This window comes from Osmia bicornis, chromosome 13 (assembly GCF_907164935.1).
Source record: "Osmia bicornis bicornis chromosome 13, iOsmBic2.1, whole genome shotgun sequence".
Lineage (NCBI taxonomy): Eukaryota > Metazoa > Arthropoda > Insecta > Hymenoptera > Megachilidae > Osmia > Osmia bicornis.
The window spans coordinates 7631963-7645883 of record NC_060228.1 but is presented as its reverse complement, the minus strand read 5'-3'; the positions used below and the strand labels follow the sequence as shown (position 1 = coordinate 7645883).

Here is a 13921-nt window from a genome sequence, read left to right as displayed (position 1 = left end):
AACGTGGACCATCTACCTGGGCAGCCATCCTCGAATTCACGCAACAGTGTTGTTTAGAGGATCTTGCGAGAGGAAGAGACGAGTCGGAAAGCAGCGAACGAGCTAGCAGCCGGACTGTCCGCGGGATCGGTGAAATCAAAGGACTATAAGGTATAAGACAGCTCGCCGGCCAACCTGTGCCAGCAGAGAATAACGATTCTTTCGGCCTTGCCAAACAGGAATACGCGCTACCTCCTTTTCCCCGCAGCCATCCTCGTTCCTTCTCTATCTTCCAGCTCCTTGCGGATCCTTGTGCAGCGTAGGTCGCCGATGCGTGGACGGGCTTCGGATAGCTTGTCACCGCAGTAGCCCCAAAGTAAATGCGCTCCTCTTATTATTCGGACAGAAGATTTAAGCGCAGCTCGCTCGCACATGAGTTATGCTCAAAAATTGAGGTTACCCCAGGCCCAGGACTGCCAAGCCACCGAGAGCTACCTCCCAAGTCCCTCTTCCACTTTTATCCCTTCCCTACTTCTTCTCCTTATTCTTTTCTTTCTCTTTCTTTCCTCTCCGTGAGCCGTCTTGATCCTTCGTCCTTTCCCGCGAACCAGCTCCAACCCTTTTCTCTCTCGTTCGTTCCAGCGTAAAACCGAGGTACCTTGCGAGGTACCTCTCTCCTTGCTTTTGTTTCGACGATATATTTTCTCTTCGCATCGGCAGAGATCGTTCGCTCGCCTCTTCCATCCTCCTTGTCGCTCTTTCATCCATCTCTCTTCGGTGTTCCCTCCGAAACGGTCCAAGAATCGTTCTCCCCGGGAATTCGTAGATTATAATAAATGCGTATGCAGTAGCCGGAGGTATAGTTCTCCCGTTTTCTTATTCTTCTTATTCCTCCGCGTCCTTGTCCGTTGTCTTCTCCTCTACCTTGTCGAGCGTTTCCTTTTCGTCGTACGCTTTTCTCTCCTTCCATTCTCGCTCGACATCCTCGTCCTGCTCGAACGGTGGTGGCTTCCGATATACGCCGCTCCGAAGAACGACGGCACCGATGGCATGAAATAATTCAATCGAATCGCTCGCAGCCTGGCTCGTTCTCCAGATGAAGTACCGCGAACGCAAGCCCATCCTGATAGCCCATCGCCCATTGCATTGTTTAGCTCTTTCGAATTGCCTGTCGGCTGACACTGTACGATCCGATTTTCACCGTGCATCCCTTCGTCACAGATTAACTCGCAAACATTCCGTACGCTTTGGATGTTGCTCTTCGAGTTTAGAAAACAATCCATTAACGTTACTCACAATTAGCGGATAGCTTTAAGAGGATAGCTGTAACTGGACCGATTTCAGAACGCGACTACCTTTCTCGAGCACTCGCATCGGCCATCGTAGTTCTATTAAATATTCAATGATCGCCGGTTATCGGTATCCCGTGCAAGCAAAGAGCGTTTCAACAAGTCCCAACGAGAGGCGATATTTCAGTTGCCGCGAGGTAACAAGCTAATCGATGCCTCTGAGTTATACGCCGTCTATCCTATTTACCAACTATTTATCTCGTTAACCGGTGGCGACCGCTTGAACCGTGCACGCACGATATTTAAAAGCGGCATTTTCCCGGGTAATCCAACGGCGTCCGATACGTGGTTCGACGTTTCAACGGTTCGTTAATACCCGACGATTTCTATGTTTAATATCGAGCATCGTTCGTATATCGTACTAAGCGTCCACGCAACGCAACTTTCGTCCAGCGGTACAGTAACGAGATAATCAACGCTCCCTTCGGTCTCTAAAGAGGACTCTCGTACAGGCAGCGTCGAGTATTTATCTCGTTACCGGTGCACGGGAGTATTTAAAGACGACACACGAGCCGCTCCTACATCGAATCTAATTAAGGTCGTCAGGCCGCGACTATGCAGATGCATAGAAAACGAGCGGTTCCAAGTGCGTACACGTACACCGGTTCGGTACGCGCCCGTTCGTACGACCGATACAGGTAATTATTCACTGGCCATGTTAAATGTCCGCGTACGTAGTCGCAAAACTGTTGCGTAATGTATCATGAGAGCACTGCAAATACCAGCCACTCTAACGCGTTCCGATCGAATCGAAATTAATCGGTGCTTGGAACCGGTTACGAAACCGTTGTGTCTATTACCGCTGAGATACGTGCGAAACGTCAACGAATCCAGATTTACGAGCGGACAGATCTGCCCTCCTAACGCTTCATCCCCACTTTTTTCTGTTCACCGATCGGTGATAGATCGTCGGTAATTTTCGATACGGTACTTTGGCTTTTTAAGACGAGATCGACCCAAAGGATCTATGGGAAAATCAAGACTGACAACAGCCTGGGACTGAGAAACTACTCCCTCTGTCTCAAGGTTCTTCTTCGGGCATAGAATTATTAAATTTAGGATATGCCGTTAATAATCGGTCAACACGAGGGTGCAAGGGAAAAAATAGCGAAGCTTACTTCCAGCAGTGGCCGATGTAAACGGGGAAGTCGAGTCCGGCATTCGCGCGCCAGAGAGTTTTTAATTTCCCGCAAAATAGAATCTTTCTCGCGCTCTGGCTACGGTCCACGCCCATCTCTTGTCCCACGCAGTGATAAAGCAAATAAAGCCGCTCGCGCCGCGCCACAATAAACCCCCGCTCGAAATCGCGTAATTTAAATAAATTTACATCCGTTTGTACGCGAATAAATTTCACTTCGTTCTTGGTCCTCTTCCCCCTCTCACGATCTCTGTCGCCTCCCTTCTCCACCCTCGCCACGGTTCCAACGTGCTCGTCGTCGTTTCTCTTATCGTGTCCCGTGGTTGTCTGCCTACCGTCATTCCCATCCCCATTGGTCGACGAAATCATTTTGGCAAGCCGGCCCCTGTGGTTTCTCCTTTTCCACCGTCGATGAATAATCAAAAAGGGGTGTCTTCCAGTGAAATTCCGCGCCGTTGATAACGATGCCGCAGCTGAACGGCCATGCACCGCCCCGAGACCTCGACGATAAGTGTATTCAAACGAAATTTCCTTGATCGCGAGATCGTCAAGAGGGATACAATGCGAGTGCATCTCGTCTTGTTTCAAATGCCGCTTATTAGCTGGATGTATTTAAACCGATCAACGATATCTATGTATCTACATGTGGCTACGAAAAAATCTCTTTCAAACGATCGACCGGTTGAGATGCGATCTCGCACTGTCATCGTGTCCCTTAGTCAACCCTTCTTTTTTTCAAACTCCTAGGACTCGATAACAGCGAGAGAAAATGAAGTTGGCAGGATCTTGACGAGCATTCAAAATCGAGAAGGTTGAAAAAATTAAAATTACCTCGAGTGCAATGTTGTCGTGCAAGTCATTAGAGTGAAACGAGATGATCGACATTCTTGCGCGATACAGCGCTCAATCGAAGATGAACCACACCGTAATTAATACCTGACTCATCGGTCGAATCGCATAAACGTATCGATTAAAGGGCGCAATTAACCGCTCTTTGTACCGGCTCTTTTCAGCAAGCTGTTTGCGAAACAGTGACGCGCGCGCATCGAATAAAGCGCCTCTTAACGAACGGACTTCTTGAAAAAAAGAGCTGAAGGAAGGCATTCGTCCGGATGGTCCCGTTACGATGAGTCTCGTCCTCGCTGTGCCAATCATTAGCGTATTTTCCTTTTTTCATCCTTCCGTTTATCCTCCCTTCACGATCCTCCGGAGCGTTCGCCCGGTACACGTTTTAATGCTCTTTTGTCGGTATCTTTTGCGGCCCCTCGTCGTTTCTTTAAATCTCTCGCTGCATTTACTGCATTAACGCGTTACTTCACCGTACAGATTCTTCCCGCGGATTTCTCGCCGCCAGGCTAAAGTGCCGCTTCACCGACGGACAAACTTTTAACGATCGTCCAGACGAATACAAAATCGTCTCTCTCTCTGGCGTGCCTACTTCGCTTCACCTTGCAACGGGGATCATTTGTAATGCATTAAAAGCATACCCGCGTATTTGTCGAATCGATGCGCAACAAAGTTTGCATCGTAACGCTTCTCCTCGTCGTTGATTACGAATCATGCTGAAATTTCTCGACTTCCCGTTCGAGGTGTCAATTAACGGACGCTTATTCATGAATATTGAAACGGGGATATCGAATGGATCGTCCATTACCGGCGCAATAAACCCGGCGACACGCGGTTCCACGTTTTAATTCGTGCCGATGTTTCGTCGCTCGGCTAGGCTGGAACAGAGGCAACTAGCAAAGGGGTCGTGCACAAAAGGAACGGAAACGAGGCAGGAATCAGCGTTAGGAGCCTCCCTCGTCGGCGAAGACATAAACTCGAAACGTTTCTGATCGTATCGAGGCAGGCATCGGGCCCCGAACTCTCTACTTCGCGACAGTTCAGATAAGAAACATTATTTACAGCGAAAACTGTCTCTCCGAGGGTGGCACTAAAACAGACAGACAACGCACGCTGCTCTTTGAAGGCCCCCCCTATTCTACCGTAGACTGCATTGTGTCTCTGGCCGAACGTTAGACGGGTACCGTCTTCTGTTTCCCGAAGCGTAGTCGCGAGCGGAAAGAGCCGAGCGAACGCGGAATCAATGAAGCCTGGGGATGATATACGACGCGTAGACGCGGAATAGCGTTCGCTCCTTTCTGTTAACCCTCTCGCGACGTGTTCGACCGTCGACGGGGGATGTAATAAAGCCGATAATAACATCGAGCCAAGGATATTTAGTGCTAGCTGTAAATCTTGGAGCAAATCGACGCCGCTGTTCCATCTCTGGCATACATTACTACCGTGTACACTTGGTAGTCGTCTTGCCCCCTTGCCGCGAGCTCGCGTCTCGCGTTTCTCTCCTCGCCGAGCGTGTAAAATAGACGTAAAACACCGCAGGAGCACGCGCTCATCCCGGCGAATACGGCTCGCTAAAAATCTATCCATCGCTTCGAGCGTCCCGCAGGTTCGATGACTTTCTTCTCTCGAACGAAGAAACAATCGTTGCTTCATTCCCGAACGAGTAATATTTGAATAACCGAATAGCAGAAGGAATTTCGAACGTCCTTCGATCACGACTGTCGAATAATTGACCGGTTTCGAGTAGATAGTTCCCAAGGTGGGCGGACACGAGTGGACGTGTCTCGCCAAAACAGGGAATATTCGAACGTTTCGAAAGCGTGCCGGTCGCAGCGGGGCTAGATTCTTCAAATTTTCGTGAAAGGACGACGTTGGTCGCTGAAACACTCGGGATATTAGCGGGCCCATTAGCGATGACATTCAGATATCCATTAAACGCGCCAGATAAGCATACATTATGCAAATACGATCCCGTCGTACACTCGACTCGTTAATACAATTTATAGTCGGCGCGTCGTTTAACCAAATGGAGAGTCGCTTTTATTTTACCCGCGGCCCACGATTAACCGTGCACGCCGGTGATCCTTCTCGCTGGTCCAGTCGACACGGGGATAAGAGTAGGCTGACGGTGCAGAACCAGCGCGGATATTCAACGACTGACGAGGATAAATAGTAAATCGCCGATGGAATTAGCTATACGATCATCAGACGGTTAGGAATAAATGAAATCGTTCGACGAATGTTTCTTTCTCCACGTGGAAGCGGGTACCCGGTTATCGACACAAGTGTTAAAGCAACGACCACGTTAGACAAGTGTGTCGGTGACGAGGATACTCGACGTTTGGCCTTTGAAGAAACTTTCACGACCTGTACGATCGTTGTTTGCATTCCCACATTTCCTAGGTCGCGAGAGACAAATCGTTCCCGGTCCGACTGCCATCCATCATCGACGTCTCCGTCGCGACCGTGCAACTGTCTCGAGCAAACGCCGCACGAAAGAATACGCTTTCCTTGTGATCGACAAAGTTGCCGGAACGTTTCAAGGCAGCAAGTAGCACGTCGGAACCAGACTGGTAGACGAAGAAAAGTATTTTCCGATAATTACGCAAAATCGCTTTTATTTTTCGCGACGAACGTCGCGGAAACTTTGCTGGGAAATAAGAAGGGTCTGCGCGAAGTTCGTAAACTTCAACTTCGACGGGAAGACATTAAGCTCGGCTTTATTTAATCAACCGGATGCAACAGAGTGCACGTGCGAAAAAATTTCGCAACTTTGCCGTTCAATCTATCGAGGAATCATACGTTCACCGTTCTTTATTATAGTTAGCCGACCTTCGGCGAATGGATCGTGACAGACAAATGAGATTTCCCAATTTTCCTCTCGCGATTAAATCTCTTGCAAAGAGTATAACTGATGGTTTCCACGGTGGTCGAATTGGAACACGTACGTCAATGTGGATGCCACTTAAACGCGTCTGGAGGACTGTCGTTAAGTTCTGGGTCATTCGGATCGCATAACTGCCGCTCGTAATTATATTGTTAGAGCGAGTTGGTCGAAAGGCAGCTTCAAGTTGCTTTCGAGGAATATACACAGTCAGCTACAAGCTTAGGCAATTTGCACAAATTGAAACAATTGAAGATTAACACAAATATTAATGCGTACAGTATATTCGTAAAACTACCTTTCTTTATAATTCGATTGAAAATATGAATCACTTGGTTTGAAAGTGAAAAAATGAAGAAAATATGTTACAAGCTACTTTATGGAAAACACTCGTTTCTTAAGTGTAGCTGGCTAGACGTTAATTAAATGGAAGCCCCGATGCTCGAGCTTCGGTCAAAGTCAAGTGTCTGGTGCTCTCGTGCAAGCTGCGGTCGTATCGTGTGTGTACATTTGCGTTTGTCGTGTTTCACGAGAGAAATTTCCGTGGATGGTACCCAGGAGAAGGGTAACGGTAACGGAAATGCTAATGCGACGGCCGGCTCCAGGAAATACCTAAGCAAAGGAGCGACACCAACGACGACAAAGACGCACAAGCCCGGGGATATCTGGTGGCGCCGAGCTTGTGTCTTCATCCCCTGACGCTTCTTGCATCGTCGTGCAAAGTGGATGCGGTGAATCACGATGAAAGGACGTCCGGTCATCGAGTTTGGACGACCAAGTGTCGTGTATGCACATTACTAGATTCGAAGAACATGAAACTTGAAAGTGCTTTAACGACCGTGAATATAATTTGTCGACTTAATCTTCGTTAGAGACTTAACCGATTCTAATACCAACTAAAATCAGAACATTCATTTTTATGCCACTGGAATCGATCGTGTATAGGTGAAAGACCGTGCGAAATTTCGTTAGCGTCCCCGCGAACATCGAATTTCGATTTACCGCCAGCTAGGAAACCAGCAAACACAGTGGCACTCGGAAAAACGTCCACTTACATAGAGATCGGGTGAACTGAACATCAAAGTTCAATCCCACCGCAGACCGAATGGAATGGAAAAACACGACCGACGAATGGAGGCAAAAATTTCGGCGAAACAAGGAAAGGAACTGGTAAAAGGTTCGACGATGTTTCGTTAACGGTGTAACGCACCCCCGTCCGGAATGCTCGAGCAAGTAAGATTGGCGAATTATTATTAAACGCCGTCAAAACAGCGAATTTATTTCGGCGCGGTATCTTATTGATGTAGCGGTGGACCGCAAGGTCCGTGGGCCGCACCGCGGGAGGCAAACGGGCCCCACCGGTACTACAAGGACCATAAATTTCTTCGGATCCAATATCATGCCTGTAACTCGTTAAGCTTTTAACCTCGTCCCTTAACGGCATGCCTATCGCCGCGATATTATTTTGATGCCGACCGCCAGATATCAATCAGGCCATTGTTGTTTGCTGGCCGATCTCTCGCTCGATCCTGTCGCTTGCTAACCAGTCCGTACACGTTCGTGAGCACGATTTCCAGGCGTGTGCGCACGCCAGTTCAATCGTGGAACGTGTCCTCTGTTCGTTGCTGAATAATCGAAAACGGCGTCTCGAAGCGTCTTCGTGCTAGGTAAACGCGAACACCTCGCGAACCACCAAATAGAGGTCCCATTGGGACCAACTTGCTGGGCCTCCATGGTCGTTTGCTTCGATAAATCTCGAAGAGAGGATCCCCTCGAAAGACGCTATCCGAGGTCTATTCCGAGGACACCCTTCGTGCCGGAAGCCAAAGCTGTTAATCGCGAACGGAAAACGATCTCCAGCGATTTCGATCAGGATTTTAATGACCGGTTGATGAAGTCTTTCGAATTTGGAAAGAACGATACGAATGAGGGACGATTTCTATCGGTTTCCTGGTGAGTCACATCGTCACGACAGGAAGAGGATACGATATGAAAGTAACTTTCAGCTGCATCATACGCTATATTGTCATCCGCATCAGTTGCAGGAGAAAGAGGGACAAAAAGGCGATGACCCCGTGGAATCAATGACAAAGAAGTAAAAAGAAGAAGAGAAACGAACTGGATAGCAACGAGCTGAGTTCGTTCCAGTTCAAGAAACGCGCAAGGGACAGGGAAGAAGTACCTTTCATCGTTGGTTAATCGGTTAATAAGCAGTAAGGAGTGCTGCAAAATGGCAACAATTTTCGTGAACTTCAAAGTGGTTTCTTCGTGGAAAATTTGAATCGATAATCTACCCTCTGTGGGACCATGAAATTCGGCTCGCTCAAGTAACTCCTGCGTTTCCACGAAACTGTAGAAAGTTGTTCATGAATTAAACATACACAGGGCGCATGGAACAGCGTTTGACTCGAAATACTGCATATTTATGCACATTCCATCACCGTGGACGAGTAAAATTTCTTCCGAAAATCTACGTCGCCTAAAAATAAATTAGCATCACCTGGGAGAATTTCATGGAGAAAGGTTCGCCGCGATAATTACGAGCTCGAGGCATCGAAGTCGCCGTACGCTTCAGCTGTTGATTCGCTCGATACCGTTCTCTTTCGCGTGTCTTCGTCGAGACGTCGAGAAGACGGTGTCTCGCCTCGGTATAAACCGTGATTACGGTATCCACGGTATCTTGATTAGTTTCACGGCGTCGTCGCCAAACTTTCGTCGTTAGCTAATTGGCGCCCGCGTGAAACCGCGTTGTTTGCACGAGCAACGGTGTACATATGCGACGTGGCCTGACGTGACTTTGTTTTAACACGGCCAGTCGTGTACCTGCAATCTCCTGTACGCGTTGCATCTCTTTCCCTTGCTCTTTGATAAACGCGCCGAAGTAAAACTGCAATTTGCTCCCCTGACAAAGTCCCCTAAGCGTTTTCACTTTGCAACCTGAGTCCGCTAATTGCGACCCACCACCTGTACGAAGGAATCCGGAAATTCCTCTTCTGAATTTCATTCCTTTTATGGGTTAACTCAAGTCGATCATACGTTTCGAAATGTATCTCATTCTGATAAATCCCGCTGGCTAATGAACGACTCCCTGTTCGCGAGGAATGTGCAAGATTATTCTACGAATTAACGTCACGTACAGCTCGTGTCTGCCAGACGTTATTACATTTCATGGTAACGACACCAGGATGAACGTAACGGGCGGCGTGACTGTGACATTTTGCAACAAAGACAACTGTCATCCCGCCTTCTTAAAAAAGGGGTGGTCCGTGAACGTGACTGTTAAGCATTATTTCAAAAGATCCGCATCTCAAATCGGTTTCAGCCTCCTCGAGCTGGTTAAAGATTCATCGGACTTAACACGCTCGAAACCGTCTACGTAATTCGGTGCAAATTTTTACAAATCTCTCTGTTTCTATATTTTATCAGTCAGCAATGGAAAAACATTTTCTGCAACTCACCATCGATGGTTGGTTATAGAACTTCGAGCGGAACAAGTTGTAAACGTGCAGCGAAGGGAAAAAAGAAAGTTAATAATGCAAAAGCTCGGAACAAGGGAGGGAAAAACAAAGGATAAAGGGAGGTACACGCGACGACGAGCAAAGTTGTAACTTTCACGGAGAAACGTTTCATACACGTTCGATATTAATTAAAGAACGCTGTCGTCGGGATCGTGTTCCTGGAACCTCGGCGCATTAACGTTCGATAAAAAGTTCCGTCAAGCTTTTAATATTGTTCGCGTCGACGAGTAAACGAACGATGATGACGACGACGATGTATACATAGATCGAGGGCGTTTATGAATAATTTAGTACGTCGAAGACGGTACGGATGCAAGCAGGACCTGCAGTTCTACTTTCGAATCTTCGCCACCTTAATCCGGCTTTGCGTCACACGTTCTACCGTCACTCAGAAAATATTTGTAACGTAGACGTCCGGCGGGTTGTTTCGTTGATAATATTCATGACCTGTCACGGTGTCTATCGGCGGGCCGAAAATGCAATTTTGACAATTTAGATCGTCGATCTGGAACCGGTATGAACGAGTGACACACTAATGGAAACGCGACGGCTTGATTTCGGGCCACTCAAACAAAGTAAAGTTGCATTAATCTAGACGTATGCAAAATGAAACGGAATATCTACATGAGAGCCACGAGAAATATCATCAAGACAAATTACTATATGCAAAACGAGCTGCTTTGTTGATAACGTATGCAAATGCAAATTCGTCGTTCCTCTTGGTTCACTGACGCCTGAATCTACATTTTATCAGCTATTTATGTAGAATTAATCACCGATAAGCAACGAATTAAGAATTCGCATCAAACATCGGTTCGAAACAGTAATGATTGCCGAGAACATCGGACAAACCTTTTTATCTAACTTACGTTGGAAGGATAAATTGATTTGTGATTGAACCGTGGTATCGTCGGCGCGGTTTAAAGGCAAGTTGCGAAGCTGCGCGGACGTGCTTCTCGCGACGAGCCGAGCTTTTTTCGTTGAAACGATGCGAATAAGACCTTCCTGGCGTCAAGACATCATTCGTCATGCAGAACACGCGGAAAGGTCCGTCATGAACAGGGAACACACTTGCGGTATTAATAATTTATATATCTTGTCTGTGTCTTTCAATTAAACGTCCATAATTGAGGTAAATACATACATGTCGGATGATGGATGAACTTTATAAATTCATATCGAAAACGAAAATAAATATAAAAATTATCTAACGAATCTATGAAATTAAATCCTCATGTAAAAAAGCAATGCGTGGTTTGTAGAAAGCAAAAATTGTCAAACTTTTAAATACACTCACCGATCGATGTTCCTTGGAAGGTCCCGGTCCGGTGATTATCGACGATTCTTCCCGCATGACTGCCGGTTTTCTCGATTCTCGGATCCGGCCGACCCATTGGACCCAGGGACGTCTTAATCACGTCGGATGGAGAGGCCTCGGGCCACGTTTCAGCCGATACTCTGTAAATCCAGCAGAGAGTCAACTTCTTTTACACGATCGGAAAAACGAGTTCGCCGTACGTGTCGTGTATATCCGGCGACACGCTGCCCGATTCCCTCTCATTCAGCGGCTGTCCGCTCGATCGTTCGCCGGTTTCGCCTGCACACGGGGGCAGATTAACGTCGATGGGGCGCCACGCGTGCCGTTTTTCTCTCCTACGTCCCCGTATCCGCCGGCGTATCGTTCTCGCAGCCGGCTCTATTTGTCCTTATTTATCGGTCTGTCCGCGCGACTTTTTCCCCGATTCCCAATGCATTATCTTGATCGATTACTCGTTACGACGCTGATTTATATTCCCCTGCGTTCCTCGCCGTAGTCGTAGGTACACGTCGTCGTCGGTGCATCGCGTCGCGTCGCGTCTCGTCGCGATCGAACGTCCCGCTTCCGCGCCGCGTTCCAGCCGATTTCTGGATCCCGCCAGCGGGAAACTCGCTCGCGACCAACCGCCACGATCTTTAGCCTTGATACAGAGACTGCGAGGAGAATATACGAGTCGGTCAGGTACGAGCTATTAATACGGCCCCAAGCACGCGGACCCACGCGATTTCTCGACTTCCAACAACGCTCGCCTCTTCGATGTCCATTCTTGGATCTGTTCCGAAGGCTTTCACGGTTCACCGACATCGTAACGTCGTACGATCGCAATCAAAGAAGAAAAACTAGCCCGACCGTGTAATAGATACTTCAATTAATGGATTCGTTGGAAGGTTTTAATGAAACGTTCGTGGTAGCAACGCGAGTTTTCGTGTCAATTTCATCGCGGCTCTTTTTCCATCCGTTAATAATGGTTTTTCAACGGTTCCCTCGAACGGTATCCGGTTTAATATCACAGTCGGCAATGCAAATCACCGGGCGGGGTTTTTAAATAAAAGGGACTGCATTAACGTTCAGCCTGCCGCGAGTAATCCTCATTATTTTTTTATCAAATATCCGCGTTGCCACTTTTTTTGCGCGTTATAAATACGCCGGGAATATCGAAAATCCGAGATTCCATGAAAATGAATTTTTGTTCAATACCCGATTACGGCAGCCGCACAACCACCGGTCGAAAACGCAATGAGCGTTTAGGTGCGTATTTTGTTTCCACAAAAATGAGGTGAAAAATGGAAGGAAAAGAGAAAAATATAATAATACCATATTACACTCGTTAATCCAGAAATGGTATTGTTTTTCCAACTGCACCCACCGAAGTTCATTTCATGAAATTAGATAAATTCTATATATCGAACGGGATATTTGTTTGAATTGCATCAAAATGTGCTGATGGTTCTGGAACTGAGACCGTTTACGAATGGATTCGACGAAGCACACGAAGCATCCGGTTGAATTGTTATTAACAACGTATTTCAACCGGAGCCAGTAGTTAATAGAGGTACAGAAACTAGTTGGCAAGATAGACAGGAACCGGTATATTAAGTTCGCTTCCGACGTGGCTGGGTATTTGTCGTTTGTTAAGTAACGCACACCGGTGATCGATAACAACCAAGCAATTCTACGACGTTGCAGCTCGAGAAGCATCCGTTTGTACGAAAATTAATGAAACTGAATCCGCTTTTCAAACGAAATAATTTCCCTTTTGAACGTTCGGAAAATGGAAGAATCCACGTTTACGTGTCTCTTGAAAGTTTCCTGAAAGGCATCGGCTGTAGCTGAAGAAGCGCAGCTCGAATTTGACGACCGAAATGAATCGTCGAATATTTCAAGAATGCTTGAAATTATGCAAGATGAAACGTGAATAGGAAGGCTGGCCGTTGCACGTAAACGCGGTCGAAGATGAAGCAAGGTATTCCAGCAATTTCCGGTTACCTTCGTGAGTTTCGTTACATCCATTCTCCCCGCCGCTCGGAACACCCTTTTCTAATGCATGACGTTCTCCTACGACCACGGTTTTCTGATTAGGGCATTACGAATTCAAAGGGAACGAGCTCCGCCGTTCATGAACCATCCCGTTTCCAAGCTTCATCTTCCGACTCTAACGTCACTTCTTTCCGACTCGAATTCCTCACCTTATCGGACCCCGTCCCGTCGAACAGTCGAAGATAAACCCCGTAAAAGGCTCGAACGGACCTTAATTAGGCGGCGCCCCGTTAATTAGACATCGGCTGAAAGCGCTTTTATACCGGGCAAGAATCGGTAGCGGAAAACCGACAAGATAGTCCGAGGAATTATAAAATAACTGTCCACTATTGGAGCGCAGTGACATGGGTCATCTCCGCTTTCTTTGCGCGTATCGCGTCAGCCGATAGCGTACCATAAATCTACCGGTATATTGTATAATTAGTAGCAGCGGTCGTTCTGTAATTAGTAGCCGCACCGAGACTGATTCAATTACCTCCAATTCATGAAGAGAAGATATACTATCGTTTAAAAGTATCCGGTACTTAACATACTTCGGATGTCATTAAATTATCTTATGCAATTACACCATAAGAGGCTTCTATTTATCTAAATTTGCTACGTGGCCATATATAACACCATTTTCCCCAGGGAAGTCTACTTTTCTCGATACTGTACATGTTGAGCACACATGTTCGCCTGACCTCGACTACTTCAGTAGCAGGTTGAATATGAAGGAGGTAGTAAATCCATCGAGACGAACAATACGCGCGTCAACGGGGAAAAAATAATTAATTAACCAGGCCGGGGGTAAACGGAGCATAGCTTCCAATCAATATTATCGCTTTCGAGAAATCGGGAGCATCGATTCCC

At 47.1% G+C, this 13921-nt stretch overlaps 1 protein-coding gene across 1 annotated transcript in view; it reads right to left on the bottom strand.

Annotated features, from left to right (window-relative positions):
* The window catches only part of LOC114874872, a 175403-nt gene that overhangs the window by 132642 nt on the left and 28840 nt on the right, over positions 1 to 13921 (bottom strand). The window contains exon 2 of the mRNA XM_029184573.2: positions 11012 to 11172. Within this exon, the coding sequence (XP_029040406.2) occupies positions 11012 to 11068 (57 nt within the window). The 5' untranslated portion in view covers positions 11069 to 11172. The remainder of the gene's footprint in view (positions 1 to 11011; positions 11173 to 13921) is intronic.